At 42.3% G+C, this 17,746-nt stretch overlaps 2 protein-coding genes across 5 annotated transcripts in view; both read right to left on the minus strand.

Moving 5' to 3' along the window:
• LOC309557982 (UDP-glucuronosyltransferase 1A1-like) overlaps positions 1-17,746 on the minus strand; it is a 166,241-nt gene that overhangs the window by 41,165 nt on the left and 107,330 nt on the right. Inside the window, exon 1 of one of the 4 annotated variants that reach the window (XM_082260887.1) lies at positions 5,209-6,105. The exons of the other annotated variants lie outside the window; for them this stretch is intronic. Within the exon in view, the coding sequence (XP_082117013.1) occupies positions 5,209-6,066 (858 nt within the window). The 5' untranslated portion in view covers positions 6,067-6,105. Of the gene's footprint in view, positions 1-5,208; positions 6,106-17,746 lie in introns of those variants that run through there. 4 annotated transcript variants of the gene reach the window in all.
• LOC309557720 (UDP-glucuronosyltransferase 1A5-like) lies at positions 3,804-4,437 on the minus strand (the record flags this gene model as incomplete). The annotated part of the gene is made up of 1 exon (XM_082260494.1): positions 3,804-4,437. Exon 1 carries the CDS (start codon positions 4,359-4,361, stop codon positions 3,804-3,806), a length of 558 nt encoding a protein of 185 aa, XP_082116620.1. The 5' UTR covers positions 4,362-4,437.

Consider the following 17,746-nt stretch of genomic DNA (forward strand, 5'->3'; position numbering starts at 1 on the left):
AAGGGCACAAAGAGCCTTGCATGTATCAATATTTTAGTTTAGCCATAAACACCAAAGTGACATTGCCTTCTAACAGCTAAAGTGAACTTTGCAGATCAAAAAAAAAAAAATAGGGTCAACTAGGAGTTGGTGGGTATTTATTTTGGGAGGGGGAGGAGGATTTGTGCTAGGAGGAGGGATTTGGGGGTTTTGTGCTAGAAGACGTCAAATGGTAGAGGAAGGAGAGGATTTGTGCTAGGTAGGGAAACTTTTTTGGGGGTGGGGGGGTATATGTGCTGGGAGGGGGCATTGGAGTGGGATGGGAGAGACTTTGTGCTTGGTGGGGAAATTTGAGTGGTAGAGGATTTGTGCTAGGAGGGTGATTTTTTTTGGGGGGTGGGGGCGGATGGGAGGGGCAAAGATTTCTGCCGGTAGGGGGATTTGTACTTGGAGGAGGGGGGATTTATACTTAGGAGGAAAGAATTCAGATTAGTGCTCAATTTTTTGAGGGGAGGGGGGATTTTTGCTGACGCAGTTTGGCATGTTCGCCCTGGGCTCTAATTGACCTTGTCCCCGCACTGATCCTTCCACATTGGGTCTGTACCAGAATGTGCTTATGACAGGTGCCATATTTGCTTCCTTCATGAATTGTTTATTGTGTTTTTATAATTAAAACTACACTTAGGTGGGCACCCTCTGATGTTCTTTTCAGCGCAACCTGGTTATTGATTTGACTACATCAAATGGTTTGGTGCATGTCTACAATCCTTATAAAACACAAGGGAGTTGAATTACTAAATGCAAATAGGCTGTTTTTTTTGCAAGGGAAATTGAGCTTTGCAAGAAAGCCCCAGGGTTTAATGAACATGCTTCACTTAGCAAAATATACCCACATGCACGGAAAATAAAAAATAAAAAAATAGCTGGTTTTTTGATTCGATGACGAAAGTCAGCAGAACTTCACCTCATTCAATAGGCTCTGGGGTTAATCCCCTTGCAAATTGAACAGCCTATTTACCTTTAGCAAATCAACCCAATGAGATCAAACGTTAAGGTCTTTTGAGATGTTTTACTTGTGAAGTGATATACTACTGAATTATTTATATTTGCAAGATTTGGCTATATGGTTTTCTATAACTCGAAAATAAAATGCAAATGCGAACTTGCATTCCTGTTAACATTTCAAACTTAAGAGCTGCAAGTAGCAATTCAACACCCATTATTTCTACCTGGTTTAGATGCTTCTTCTCGGCACAGTTGATTCCTCCTATAAATACCATGTTTGGCATTAAAGGTCTTGGAAATTCAAAGACAAAGTCATATCTTAATAACCAGATTGAAGCCCGACTGAAAAGGTCCACGGCTGTGACCTCCCTGTGCAGAAAATTTGATGCCAGTTGGGCAAAAGGAGCATAGAAAATTCGGCACATAATCAGCTCAGCATATCGCAACAGAAAGTTCTTTACTCTTTCTTTGAAGGTCATGTGGTCAGTGTACCCAGTGAAGAATCTTGGCACATAAGAAACTGGGCTGGGAGCAGGGCCGCTGTTAGAAATCACGGGGCCCCGTACAGCCTACCTAAGCGGGCCCCCCAACCCGCCCACCTCAGCGGGCCCCACCCCGACCCCGCCCACCTCAGCGGGCCCCACCCTGACCCCACCCACCTCAACAAAATGCAGCCTTGGTCCTCAAGTGATATTTATTTTTCTCCTGCCTGTTATAAATTTGATTAGACTAGTGTTCAAAGACACCTGAGATCATCCCTTTTTAATGAGAATGCTGCCGATGACTTTAAGGCATACTGTAGATTTTCTTTAAAGCATAGGTTGACCCTAACCACCCGATTTTGTGTGGAACATGTAACATGTTCCAAATCCTGCAGCCGCCTCTCCCCCCGCCATTGTAGTTCTCAAAGAACTACAATGGTGCTGTGGAGCACCGTGGTATTTCTTTGATTTTTTCCTGTCAGTGTATCTGCAAGCCCATACGGGATGTACAGGCACACAGATATACTGACGATCTGAAGAAGACCTACATGGCACCAGGGATCTGCTGATTGCTGGTGCAATGCTTTACAGGCTCCAAAAGAAAAAAAAATAAATGCACATTTTTTTAACTGCAAAAAAATGTGCATTTATTATTTTTTTTAAAAGGTGAACTTATCCTTGAAGCCTTAAAGTACATCTATGATGCCTTTAAATCAGCTGAAGCATGCAATTATAATTATTTAAAATCTTTATGAGCTATTTCACACTAGCATTGCTCTTTGAAGAGTGATCTGCATTCAGATCTCTCTTCAGAGAGCATTTGGCTGGTGGGAGGAGGCATTGTATCACCTCTTCAGCACCTGTTAACCACTTCAAAATCCTGATAACAGTTGAATAGGATCGTGGCCAGTAGGCAACATGGTGGGTGGTCCAATGGGGACAATTTTTGCTGTGCAAAAAGCTTTGCAGTTGTGACATATGTACTTTCCATCCCGCTACCTTTCCAGCATAAAGGCTCTTTGAAACATCTGCTTAGCAAGGGATCCATGAGTGGATTCCCTGCTGAACTGGAGCTTCTCGGCATAGATGGCAGTGTTAAAACCTCTGTGCTAGTTCAGTCTATGCCCACGTATACCACACAGTGGATAGGGGTGGACTGGTGATGGCTCTATGGATGGACAGATGTAAATGGAAATGTGTCCATTTACATCAGGCTATGTTTAATCTGTCATGTTTAGGTCTGGAAAAATAGACAAGGGTGAAGTCCTTTTCCATTTTTTTTTTCGGAAACTGGACATATCCAGAGGTAGGTGGATGTAAACAGACAGCAGTCCTTATCTATTTTTCCAAACCTAAACATGACAGATCAAACATAGCCTGATGTAAATGGACACATTTCCATTTATATCTGTCCATTCATAGAGCCATCACCAGTCCACCCCTATCCACTGTGTGGTGTATGTGGATTTCTGTAGACCTACATAGAGGTATGCACAAAAAAATTGACTGGCAGATCTAAGTGGAAAGCTTGGGCAAATAATTCTTATGGGGAGTTGTTGGAGGTCTTAAAAACACAGCTCAGCCATTTACTGCCCTCCAAACAGAGATGTAAGCAAGCATCTCATGGTTATGATTACCATCATTATAATGATCAGAGCACAGCAGCTGCTCTGTTCCTCTGTCACAGTGTCACTGTTGGTTGCTGATTCTGTTATGGCTGTACTGTCTTACAATCTGTAACACAGTACAGCCATAAAGTTAACAAAATCAGCACCCAACAGCAATGTGACACTGTGACAGAGCAGCTGCTGTGATCTGATCGTCATAATGATGGTAAGCACACAGTGGAGAGTCGGGGAGTGTACCTTCCTTCCTTGGTAGTCAGTGTCATTGTGTGAAGCTTTGCACCTCCCCCAGCCATCGGATTAAGCCTGCAGTGCCCTCTCAGCCTCCAGCCTGCCTCACATCAGTCTCTTCCTCTGTCCGTGGAACTTACTGAGGGAGCAGTGTAGAAAAATATCACTCCGCCAGTGAAAACCTAGGCAGTGGATGGCCGTGACCGGAACTATATGGCAGCACATAAGCTTGTCTGCCTGCGCCCCGAAAAAGGAAAAGAAGTCCCTCCTCTTCTCAGTGCTGACATCTCCTGGGCCCCTAATGTTAACCCTAGGGGCCCAGGAAATTACCCTCAACAAAAAAACAAACAAATTGAAAAAGGTATGGTTTATAAAAAAACTTTTTATTTATTTAGGAGAAACAACTGTAAAGCTGCCCGGGCCCCCCTGCTGGACTGATAGAGCCCGGGCCCGGTACAACAGGGCTGGTTGTACTGCCCTATCAGCGGCCCTGGCTGGGAGACTGGGTTGCTTCTTGGTCAACCCCAAATAAAGTCCCTCTCAAGAAGAACACAGTTGGAATAGATAAATGTTCGGCTATTATCTCTCCACATGGGAAAACTGGATCAGTCAACATAGCATCAAACTTGCCTGTTTCCAAATCATTGATAAGAGTTTCATTGTAAAGAAGGTTCTGACATGCTGCTACACAAGAATTTGTCATACTCATCATCCTATCATACGTAATAATTGCTTTCTGTAAGGCTGTCCTCTCTTCAAACACTGTATTAGTATAGTCTTTTAACATTGATTCAATATATTCTTTGGTGTAGGGTGCAGAAAAAGTTCTCACTGTGAATTGGTCTAAATTCTTAAAGTGAAAATTGACATCGGGGACAACCACAACACTCTCGTGACCTCTGTGGGACAGCTCCTCCACCAAGTTTCGCATGCTGAGCCAATGGCTTCCATCTTGTGGTACAACTAGCAACTTTCCACCTTCATTTAGTCTAACTGTCACAAAAAAAAGAAGAAATCTAAGAACGTTGCAAAAACTCATGTCTGCGTCTGAGAAACCAAGAGATTCATTCAAAACTTTTTACACAGCACTGTATGCACTTTTATGCCCTCCATAATCCACTCTGACTCCTTATCAGCTATCACAAAGTGAACTTTGCTTTTTTATTGAACTTTTTTCAGATAACAAATGTTTCTCAATATCTGTCAGTCTTGCAGTTGGAAGCTAATTTGCTACATATGCATTTGTACAAAGCTGAAAAAGTAATAGAGAAAGAATATTTAGTTTACCTAATATTTGAACTTTCTCTCCAAACTCACATGCATGGGCAAACAGAAAAAGACATTCAACTTTTTAAGGAAAAGTAATTGTCCCTAGGTGAATAATAAAGAGAATTGTTTTGAATGTTCTTGTTTTCTATTCTAACAATTGTTAAAGGAAGTGAGGAGAACTTTCTGCATGGTGACAAAGACAACTGTAAAAAAAAAAAAAGTTTACAGTGGCTGTAACCGTTCCTCACTCTAATCAAAATTATATAAAAAAAATGGCTTGAGTTGCATCTTAATTCACAAAGGCCTGGTTGGAAATGTCATCCCTGTTATTTATTGACAACAAATAACACAACAGTTACAAAACTAAGAAACACTCCAAAGACAGGCTGGTAGGTTAATTGGATCCTGTATAAAAAAAAAAAGTGTCCCTACTGTGTATGTATGTGAGTTAGGGACCTTAGATTGTAAGCTCCTTGAGGGCAGGAACTGATGTGAATGTACAATGTATATGTAAAGCGCTGCGTAAATTGACAGCGCTATATAAGTACCTGAAATAATAATAATAATAATAATAATAAAACATGGACTTTAAAGGCAGTAGCAAGCATTTCACCTACTTGAGTCAGAGGGTTCCTTCGAACACAATTGATGCCTCCTATAAAGATCATGTTTGGCATGATAGGTCTAGGAAATTCAAATACAAAGTCATATCTTAGAAGCCAAATGGAAGCTCTACTGAAAAGATCCATAACTGTGACATCCTTGTGCAAGTAGTCTGAAGCTAAATAGGCATAGGGAGCATAGAATAAGCGGCATACAATCTGGTCGATATAACTTATTATAACGTTTTTCACCCTCTGGCTAAACTCCATATGGTCGGTGTACATAGTAAAGAATCTGGGAACATAGGAAGCTGGGACTGGAGACTGTGTTGCTTCCAGGTCTGCACCGAAGAAAGCCCCCCTTATGAAAGACACTGACGGTATAGAAAGATGTTCAGCAATTATTTCTCCACATGGGTAGACGGGGTCATTCAACATAGCATCAAACTTGTAGTCTTCCAAATACTTGATAAGGGAGTCATTTCGCAGCAAGTACTCACACTGAGTAACTACAAAACTGGTTATGTTTACTATTCTATCATACATAAACTTCACATCCTGCAGAACAGGCCGGTATCGAAATATATCATGACCAGTCTCCTTCACCATAGATTCCATAAACTCTTTGTTAAAGGGCACAGTAAAAGTTCTCACTGTGATATTATCCATCTTATTTACGTAAAAATGTACTTCAGGGACTACCATAACAATCTGGTGACCTCTTTGGGACAACTTCTCAACCACGCTACTCATGGCGAGCCAAAGACTTCCATCTTGTGGTATAACAAGCAACTTGTCACTTTCACTTAGTCTAAATGCTGTGGAGAAAAGCAGAATTCCAATAGAACTGAAGCACATTAACCAGGTCCCCATGGCTAGATTCAGAGGTTCCACAGAATGAATGTAACTGTAGCCTAAGCTGAAATCCTTTTCAGTAATGAACTTTGAGTACACATTGTATGGCATGAAAAAAAAAAAAAAAATCAAAGCAAATGACCTAGAGACTTAGATAACAGAATGCCAGGTAACTGTTTATGACACAAATATTTGAACATTTGGAGCACAAAGAATGCTGACACGCAGTGGTAAGGCTGTGCAGAATGAGTGATGACACCCAGTGGTAAGGATTTGTTAAAGTAACTACATAAGTATAGTTAATGAAGGGGGGGAGGTATTGCGCTTCAGGGAAAGATGATATTCACTCAATAGTGATAGTGATGGTAAACTCAATATGCATAAAATATGTGATGATGTCCAAAATCAATCCACAATTGTTACATACTTAAAATAAGTAAATGAATAAACAGTACTACCAAAATAAATGAAAACAAGAAAAGAGGTTGCCCAGGGGACTTTAGATGAGGCTACACACTCATGAAAAATCAATGTAGTATATCATATAAAAATATTTTATTGAATAAATATAAAAATAATAGTAAGCACATTCAAAAAGGGACATGATGGACTGCTCAGTGGCATCAAATACATCCAATACATAAAAAGTAAAAAATGTATGAAATAACAACATGGACATACACAATGATTATATACAAGCATATGCAAAGCATGATAAAAATATGGCACCCTTGACGCGTTTCGCGAAAATGTAGTTCGCTTCCTCAGAAATGGGTGTTTATCATATCTATCCAAAGTAAAAAGATACAATTATTAATGATGTACATGTGCATATACGGAGTGTAGAATAGAAGACAAAGCCATCATCAAGACTCCATACTCACTGAATCAGTTCCAAAATGAGAACACTGAGAACAATGGTCCATTGGGAAGTCTGAACCGGGAGCCGTAGGGGGGGCTCCAGTGGAAGCAGAGGTCACAAGGAGAGCAGGACTGGTAGTGAGGGGATGTGTATCCATAAACCTATATATGGGTTAAAGAACCCAAAAAGCCAATCAGTGATATAGTGTAAAAACAATAGTGTATCTATGTATGAATAAAAAGTATCCAAAAAACATAAGTGATCCTGATGGCGTAGAAAAATGGAAGGTGGTGTAGATGTATGGGGTAAAAAGAGGGGGGGGAGGGGAGGGGAGGGAGGGGAGAGGGAGAGGAGAGGGAAAGAAGGGAGGGAGGGGGAAACTGATACCCACAGCCAAGTGCTGTATCATGGGAGTGTACAACACAAAGTGAGCGCCCAGGGACTAAGTGACTGTGTAAAAAAGGCAAAAAAATTACCAGAAATTGGTGTGGGAACAGTGCGGTCCTGCTCTCTGGAGGGATCCCCGAGTCAACTTATAGAGCAACCCCTAACGCCATGTATGCTGCCGAGTATGGTCGCCGGCTGTAAAGACAGACGGCGTTCTCCTCACATTGCTGCAGAGTAATAAAGTCACCATGCTGGCGTGCACTGCCCGCAATATATGCGGACGCCGCACCTCAAGGGCGGGAAAGCATGGCGCCAATGTGAGTCGGAGCCACGCCCCCCCATGCGTCAGAGGAACTGAGCACAGCAGGGGGAAGGCGGAGCCCGAGGCAAATTGCGGCTCCCGGAGACAGAAAACCAGCCGGACCAAGACATAATCAGTGGCTGTTTGCCAATTGATGAAAAATGAGGATGATATGATAATACTCACATGGATCCATAGTATATAGAGTACAATAGTATAACATCGAACAGGATGTAAGGGGGATGGTGATGCAGATCACTAGAAGGGCACAGGTGTCTTCCACCTAAAATGTACACATAAAACAAGGGGTGTGATCTGGATCTCCCATCTGAGTAGTGTGCCTCCATCCCAAAATTGCATGAAACCGGAAGTGACCGGAAGTGGCGTAACGCGTAGGGCGGTATATCGGAAGTGACGATGGAAGCGGAGAGACAGTCCGCAGGATTGCTGTACTCGTGTTTGCGCTCTTATATCCCCGTTTTTATGTGAGTGCATTATATATATTTTTTCAATAAATGTTTTTACGAAAATACTGCACTATATAAGCACTTTTTTTCGAGATTGGCGGTATATCCAGTGAGTACTTGCCCCGATCCAGAAAACAGGAGATTACCATCACTCATATGTGAAGTGGGTTAGGAGAAGGATTGGAAAAGGAGAGCCACATTATCTTAAGGCGCATCCCTGTTCAGTTTGAGGTGAGAGGCTAGCACCCCCGAGGGGGTTAAGGAGTAAGAAGCACCCCCACAAATATTTGGTGTAAGGTGGAGATGGAATAACGAAGATAATAAGAAGAAACACTGCGTGTGCGAGTCACATGATTTGGACATTATTGGGACACTATAAGCACCTTCTTTTCACTTATAAGCACTTTATAGATACTTACCTGGATTTGTTTGTTATTTATGAGCACTTGTCACTTTATTAACCATTAATGTAATTTTAAAGTATATTTTACTGTCAACTTAGCACCAGAACATTTTATTTATATATACATTTTGGACACTATCACATATTTTATGCATATTGAGTTTACCATCACTATCACTATTGAGTGAATATCATCTTTCCCTGAAGCGCGATACCTCCCCCCTTCATTAACTTGTTCATACACTGTCTGGTTCACAGAACGGGTATACGCAGCTTTAAGGGGTATAAGGAATCCTCGAGACAGCGCAAGACTCATACTATTACCTACATAAGTATAGTGTATTTAAAGTCAAAACATCTTACTAGTGGTGAAGGGGTAGAGCCCCTGTCATGCTTTATTGCTGACTGTGTCCCCGTTAAGGAAACTCCCATTCTGTTTGTTCTGGTGACCACCGTCACTTGAACAGAAATTGAAGGAATATTCAAAATGTTGACAGGAATAAAAGGAAATGTTCCAATATAGCCATTTGATATTTTCTTCACTTTTGAGACATTTCTTTTCACTTGCTGTTGTGTTTAGTGTGCAACAAGTAACTAAAAACTTCCCTAGTGTGAAATAGACATCAGAAAAGAAATAGAGAAATTTGGCGGAAATTTTACCATTCCCTACTCCATCCAAGATTTGTAAAAGTTTGGCTTAAAATGTATTTTGTAAAAAAAATGGGACAATAAACCTCATATGTTAGCAAGATCTAATTAGGTAAAGCCTGGATTATGCCACTTACAGCTACCAACCACATTATTCTGTTGCAAAAGCTGAAATATGGAAGTATGGTATGTTGCTTAGTAAACAGACTATTACAGGAACATAACATAATGCATATATTACATTTCCACAGCTCAGTTCAGAAAAGCATAACGCATTCGATATATGAATCTCCTTATGTGATATTCTTTTTTTTGTATGAACACAAACTAACCTCGACGACCACCCGCCGCAGATATACTGCAGCAAGGTGGCTCTTCTGCACGAATCTCTGTACCCATACGTCGCTCCTCGGGAGCGAGCGTGGGGCGTGCGCTCGCACGGCGATTCACAAGACGGGAAGCTGCTCTGCCTCCCGGCAGCCGCGATTGCCGCTGGGCACCCGCGATCACTCCCCGGGAAGATAGATTATAACCGGCGGTCTGCTGTTATAAACACAGCAGGCCAATGTTCTGTCAGCAATCAACACAGGGCTCCTGTGTTCCTCCAATTTAGGAACAAAGGTCCCTGTAATGATTACATAAGCCCACCCCTCACAGTTAGAAAACACCCCCTAGGCATACATTTAACCCTTTGATCGCCCCTGGTGTTAACCCCTTCCCTTACAGTGTCATAAGTACAGTAATAGTGCATATTTTCAGCACTGATTACTGTAGTAATGTCACTGGTCCCCCCAAAAATGTCAAAAATGTCAGTTGGGTGGTCCGTCGCAGTCCCACTAAAAATCGCTGATCGCCGCCATTACAAGTAACAAAAATAAATAAATAAATAAAAATGACATAAGTCTAGTTTGTAGACGCAATACCTTTTGAGCAAACCAATGAATATACTCTTATTGGGATTTTTCAAAATAAAATTATGTGGCAGAATACAAATTGGCCTAAATTGATGAAAAAAAATTGATTTGTAATTTTTTTTTATTGGGAATGTTATATAGCAGAAAGTAAAAAAAAATATTTTTTTTTTTCAAAATTGTCGCTCTTTTTTTGTTTAAAGCACAAAAAATAAAAATCGCAGAGTTGATCAAATACCACTAAAAGAAAGCTTTATGTGTGGGGGGGAAAAGGACACCAATTTTTTTGGGTACAGCATCAATCGTCAGTTAAAGTAACGCAGTGCCAAAGCGCAAAAAATGGCCTGGTCATTAAACCTTCCAAGCCTTAAGTGGTTAATCTTTTATGCACTTAAGGCATTATTGCACAAAACAATATAATTTAATGCAAATACAATATTTTTTAACATTTTCAAAAACCAGTTTGCAAACCATTACTGCATTGTACTGATGACACTGGCTGGGAGGGGGGTTAACATCAGGGGTGATCAAAGGGTTAACTGTGTGCCTATTAGTAATTTTGTGTACTGTGTGGGAGGTGCTTTTACTAAGGGAAGGCATAGATCTGTGTCCCTGCTTTGCAGAGACACAGGATCCATGCCTTCTGTACTGACCGACAGAAAGATCTGCCTGTGTACAGAACCATCAGCAGGTGTCAGAGGACATCGGGTCCAAAGGACCCACTGATCAACTCCCACTGTGTAAAATCACAGCAGGAGCCAGCCGTCGGCAGGCACAGTTGCGACCGATACCCGAAAGTTCAAGAATCATGTGTATATACACATGATCCTGCACAGCGCTGCCAACCTGCAAATTATAAATTATAACAACTACCGGTTTCTCTAACATCATAAAATGGTGAGCATATTTTTATGTCACACAATATTTGTGCAGCTGTTTTTCAAACGCAAATTTCTCAAAAATTCTCAATAAGCATATTTTTAACCGCTTTAGGACCGGAAGATTTTACCCCATTCCTGACCAGGCTATATTTTGCGATTCGGCACTGCGTTAATTTAATGGACAATTGCACGGTCGCGCGACGCTGTACCCAAATTAAATTTATGTCCTTTTTTTCCCCACAAATAGAGCTTTCTTTTGGTGGTATTTGATCACCTGTGCGATTTTTAATTTTTGAAAAAAAGAGTGACAATTTTGAAAAAAAAAAACAATATTTTTTACATTCTGATATATAACATTCCCAAAAAAATGTATAAATCAAATTTTTTTAACATTTTAGGCCAATTTGTTTAAATTATAAATTATAACAACTACCGGTTTCTCTAACATCATAAAATGGTGAGCATATTTTTATGTCACACAATATTTGTGCAGCTGTTTTTCAAACGCAAATTTCTTTGAAAAAAATACAATTATACACATTTTATTGCACAGTATAATACCTAATTGTTTTGAAAAAATATAAAAGATGATGTAATGCTGAGTAAATAGATATCTAACATGTCAGGCTTTAAAATTGCATCTGTCTGTAGAATGGTGCCGAATTACGGTACCTATAAATCTCCATAGGCAGCGCTCTAAAAGCTTTACCAGGTAAAGTTACACAGGAGGTCTGGTGCAAAAATGTTTGCTCTCGCTCAGACGTTTATGGTGACACCTCACATGTGTGTTGTGATTGCGGTTTACATATGCGTGCGGGACCTGCAGACATGTTTGCATTTGTGTGCGAGCCTCAGTGCCTCTCAAAATTTCACACTACCCAAACCCTCCCTAAAATCCCTCAGTCCCCACAGTATTCAGCAACCTCCTACAGTGCCCCCAACAGTGTCCCAGAGTGCCCTAAGCCCCAGCAGTACCTTCCAGTCTCCACATTGTCCTTGCAAAACCTAGCCTCCTGGGGAAACCACAGGCCCCACCCTCCAGACACCCCATGTCCACAGATCTCCTCCCCTGAGCGCCCTCCAGAAACCTCCTCCTAGCCCACTGCTTCTCACTTCTCTCGCTTTACCTGCAGTCCGTGGCTGCAGTGACCTGTCCCGGCATGCGCCTATGGGGTCTCCTCTCAGCTCCCCCTCTTCCCGGTCAGCTGACCTAAAGTCTCCACCCACCTGGCCCCGGCAGCCATGCAGTGAATTGAATGGGCTTCCGGTCAGCCGTGGAGAGTCCGGGTGAGCGGCGTGGGCTAAAGGAGCAGCCTAGCTGCCTTTGACATGCGGCCCGGTGGGCCTTATGGCCAGTCCGGGCCTGCCTATAGGAGAAGTAAAGCCAAAGATAGCTTTGGCCATACTTCTCTTATAGGGCTAGGGAAGAAAGGGCTAGATGTTAGACATCTTTCAGCTAGGAGGAAGGCTTTATCTGATTTGCTGCAGCTTCTGGCTTGCTGAAACTCAGTGCGCACTACAATTAGAGTACACCATTTTAGTACAGGAGAAGAGCCTGTACAACTGTTCAAGCCTGAAGGTAATGCTGGAGTTCAGGTTTAACCACTTTAGCCCCGGAGGATTTTCCTGCTTAACGTCCAGGCCACTTTTTGCAACTTGGCACTGCGCGAATTTAACTGACAATTGCGCGGTCATGCAACGCCGTACCCAAACAAAATTTGCGTCCTTTTTTTCTCACAAACAGACCTTTCTTTTGGTGGTATTTAATCACATCTGCGCTTTTCATTTTTTGCGATATTAATTAAAAAAAAGAGCGAAAATTTTGCGAAAAAATTGACATTTTCTACTTTGACAGTTAAAAAATATCCAATATATTCAATTTTTGCCATATATTTAGGCCAAAATGTATTTAGCTACATGTCTTTGACAAAAAAATTCTCAATAAGCATATTTCTAACTGCTTTAAGACCGGAAGATTTTACCCCCATTCCTGACCAGGCTATATTTTGCGATTCGGCACTGCGTTACTTTAACGGACAATTGCGCGGTCATGCAACGCTGTACCCAAATTAAATTTATGTCCTTTTTTCCCCACAAATAGAGCTTTCTTTTGGTGGTATTTGATCACCTGTGCGATTTTACATTTTCGAAAAAAAGAGTGACAATGTTGAAAAAAAAAAACAATATTTTTTACATTCTGATATATAACATTCCCAAAAAAATTTATAAACCAAATTTTTTGAACATTTTAGGCCAATTTGTTTTCTGCTACATATTTTTGGTAGGAAAAATGACAATAAGCGTATTTTGATTGGTTTGCGCAAAAGTTATTGCGTTTACTAACTACGGGAAAGATTTGTCATTTTTATTGTTTATTTTTTTTAATAGTTATGGTGGCGATCTGCGATTTTTTTTGCGAGACTGCGACATTGCGTCGGACAGATCGGACCCCTGACTGACATTTTTGACACTTTTGGGGGTACCAGTGACATTACTACAGTAATCAGTGCTATAAATATGCACTGTTACTGTAATAATGACACTGGCAGGGATGGGGTTAATTTTATTGGTGATCAAGGGGTTAAATGTATGCCTCATGCTTACTGACGTGTGTGGGGGGTTGTGTGACACAGACACAGATCGCAGGTTCAGCTATGCTGAATCCTGTAATCTGTAACTGTCTGTTACAGAGGAGATCCACCCGCTTGTGTAAACTCGATCCCAGACGATCGGGGAAGAGCGGCCGTGATCACCGCCTCTCCTCCCCTGGCCCGACTCCCGCTGTGTCTGAATACAGCAGGAGCGAGCCTCCGGCGGCACGCGCGCGCCGCAGAGAGAGGGGAGAGTATGGTGACGTAGGTCTACGTCGCCAGACCTTAACGAGCCACTTTGCCGCAGTAGCAGCACAGTGAGCAGTGGGCAAGTGGTTAATGTATGTTAACTGCAACTAGTGTAAGTACTTGTGTATTTGTCTTTATATTAGCCTCTACTAATCTCCTGCACAGCAGCAGCACTCAGACTAAAGCCGGCCACAGATGGTGCAAATTTATTTCCTGCAAACAAGGGTTTGTAGGAAAGCAATTTGAACTATTCCCCCATCAACACAGACAGTGCTGAGAGGGGAATCCCTCCTGCTGAGACATTATATTCTCCCGACAAGGGCTTTTTTTTATTGCTAGTGACTATAATCGTATCTAAAATCCGGCAGGCTGGTTGTACCTATACTGCTATACTGATCGATTGATCAACTTGGTACATTTAGCCTGCCCATAGACGGTTCAAACCTTGTATGGCTGGAATTAGAGAAGGAGGGAAAGCACTATGGCCAATCTGTTGTGCTGTAGTGTACACAGGGAATATGCTAACAGGAATCAGGAGGAGAGTGATGAGCTCATCAGTCTGGTGCTCCTAAAGCTCCCAACTTTCTGAGATGAGAACAGCTTTTAGCAGGGGAAACACTAGTGGCAAGCACCCAGGGCTCATGCCCTGCATCATTAGTGAATGTTCAGGTTCCCCCAGTGCGACTGCCTGAAGGACAGGTCATCCAGGGGCAAGGTTATAAGGCCAGTTTCCAGCCCAGGTGCCTGCATTATAGCTTTGCAGGGTGGAGCACCAGGCCCAATCCCATTACCACCTGCTCTGACATGTGAACAACTTCTCTTCCTAAGGTCTAGTTGTAAACAACACTTACATACTTGGCATTTTCAAGGCTTTTAATATCCTCAGAGGTTTCAGGTCTAGTCCTTAGGAAAACCTTGTGCTTTGTATAGGGATCACAATGCAGTCAGGGCCGGGACAAGGGGTGGGCGGCAATGGTTTATTTCAGGGATGGGGGTGGGCTAATCCTAACCCTAAGGTAAGGGGAGGGGGGGCGCAGTTTGGCATTTTTGCCCTGGGTGCTGGATAACCTTGTCCCGGCACTGATTGCTGTATCCCAAACATCCTAGTGACTACATCCATGAAACCACTCCACTATCAGATCTGTCATCTACAGACCACCACCCACTCTCGACCCAAGCTAGCTACTAAAATACACTTCCCAGTATTAGCTGTGCTTCTCCCTCATGTCATTACATACTTCCATCCCTAGTGGGTAATAAGGCATTGCAATTGTTTTCACAGAATTTTAAAGGCTTTCTGAAAATATCTTTAAAAACATTATTTTTCTTTGTATTCATTAAAGTTGGAAACAATTTGTAATATTAGGGCCCTTACTCGATCGATTACTGTGCCCATCTGTAGCGGCTCTCTCCTCTCTTTGCCTGCATTCACAGGACAGAGGCAGCATTGGGGGGCCATTGGCTCCTGCTGCTGTCAATCAAATCCTTTGAGTAGGGAACAGGGCTGAACTGCACTGTGTTTGTCTATAGATGAACACAACCAGGCTCTTGAGAAAGCACGAAGATGTGCCACCATAGAAAGCAGCTTCCTATGGTTGCACTCCTAGAAGGGGAGGAGCCAAGAGTGCAGGTGGGGGAAATCAGAAGAGGAGGTTCGGGGCCACTCTGTGCAATACCATTAGCTGGTAAATATAAACCTGTTTGTTATTTTCATTAAAAAAAGATTTTACAATTGCTTTAATAAGGGTTATTAGTTCTCCCTAAACAATACTCAGGAATCAGGATGGGTTGCTGTGGTGCTTACCTACTTACAATAAAATGTCTTTTGGTGCAATATCATGGGCTTTAGCCTCATGGTGTCTACCCCAAGAGGAAGAGCTCCCCTTCTACACCTTTTAAATGGCTACTCTTTCTTCTGACAAAGAATCTAGAACAGCTTCTCCCCCAACCTTACATAGCAAGGGGGCCATTGTCTATGCCAAAAGCTAATATCATTCTGTTACTGAAACCTGGCAAGGATCCCACTGACTTGGGCCCTTATAGGCCGATCTCACTACCTCAAAGTGATATAAAAATCTGAGCTAAGTTACTTGCCATGCGGCTTAATAAGGCCATTGCCTCAATAATACACCCGGATCAATCCGGTTTCATGCCTCAGAAGTCCACGGCTGCTAACTTGAGGGGATTGTTTCTTAACATCCAGGCGAGGGTGGATAACATGGGCGTTAGGGCTTTGTCGTCCTAAGATGTGGCCAAGGCCTTTGACAGTGTGGAGTGGCCCTTCCTTTGGGCAGTCCTTGCAAAGTTTGGCTTTGGGCCCATATTTACATCATAGGTTCAATTATTGTAGTTACCCACTGGCAGCCATAAGAGAAGCAGGACGGACCTCTGACCCATTCTCTCTGGGTAGAGGTACGTTCCAGGGGTGCCCATTACCCCTACTATTATTTGCGTTAGAGATAGAACCTCTGGCTGCTTCTATTAGGCAAAACGCTAATATAATGGGATTTCAATTTGGAGACTTATAGGAAAAAGACACGCTCTACACAGATGACACTATGCTGCTACTGGGGGACATTGTGGGCTCCCTTGAGGCGGCAATGCACACTGTCACTAGGTTTGGGAAATTCCTTGGTCTCCTTATTAATTGGGAAAAATCCACATTGAAGCCATTTGAGAGTGATTCCTCACATGTCATTGAACCAACATGCCCAGTCCCGGTTGTAACCTCCTTCAGGTATCTAGGAGTTAAGGTTAACCCTCAGCTGGTGGACTTCTGCCACCTGAATATCACCCCATTACTTAGCTGCTTTCGAGACAAAATTGTTATCTGGATAGGCTATGGCTGTCCTTGGCAGGAAAAGTGAACTTGGTAAAAAAAAAATGTTTTGCCCCAGTTGCTGTATTTTTTGCATAACACTCCGATAGTCATACCTTTGAGTGTTTTTCAGGAAGTCAACTCTATTTTTAGGCAGCTGCTGTGGCACAAGGTACCCAGAGTGAGGCTTCAGCATCTCCAGAGACCCAAGGATGCTGGAGGACTAGCCAATAGCCATGCCCAACCCCTGGCTGTATTACCTGACCTCACAGCTGCAACACTTATGTTCAGGTTTGGGGCCTGCTACTACTTCCCCTTCACTTAATATTGACTCCTCTTTATGTATTCTTTTGCATGCTGCTGAGGTGCATGACCTACCTACGGGCTTGGCAGCTGGAGCCTTCGCTAAATCTAATCGGTTATTACCCACTCTTAATCTTATTCATAAAGTTTGGAACAAGGCTAAACAGCTCCAGCAAGTTACTGGGTTTACACGCTACAGCCCAATATGGAGTAACAGTAACTGCCCTGAGCTAGCTTAAATTCGGCAGGCTGCGAGATGGAATCAATGGAGAATAACTCACCTTCTTCATATTTTTAGTAATGTAAAGAAAGGTTGGTGCGCTAAACTTAAATTCCACAAATATATATACAATGCATACAAATGTAAATATGGTGAAAAAATCAAAAGTCCATTCTCTTGTGACAACGTGCAAATGAATAAACTTTGAAGTGACTTGAAACAAATTGTGATTCCTGTAACTCGATAAATTGTGTATAACCACCACGTGAAACGATCCCCACCACCGACAAGCTGTTCTTCTTACCAGATAGACAGATATATACGTGAGTTGATTAATAATACAGCTACTCACTCCCCATGCAGCTTCACCCAAGGTGTGTGTGTAAGCCGCTTACCAGATATCAATGTGGTTGAGCATGGGAATACAATCTCATCTCTTCAGAATCGAGGCTGTCTGTTGGTGTGGCGATCCCAATACAAAGTATAGTGTCTCCTTGTGACTCCGCAACGGATATGTAAAGAATGCAAGAGGACCAAATAGTGCATTACCCCCGATTTATTTAAGAAATAAAAGCAATTGCACTTACATGTCTCTGAGTATTCACAGGCATAAACGTTGGAACGTTGAATGGATACAGGAACGCTCCCGTGTCCGGC

Source organism: Pelophylax lessonae (assembly GCF_965119305.1).
Source record: "Pelophylax lessonae genome assembly, chromosome: 6".
Taxonomy (NCBI): domain Eukaryota; kingdom Metazoa; phylum Chordata; class Amphibia; order Anura; family Ranidae; genus Pelophylax; species Pelophylax lessonae.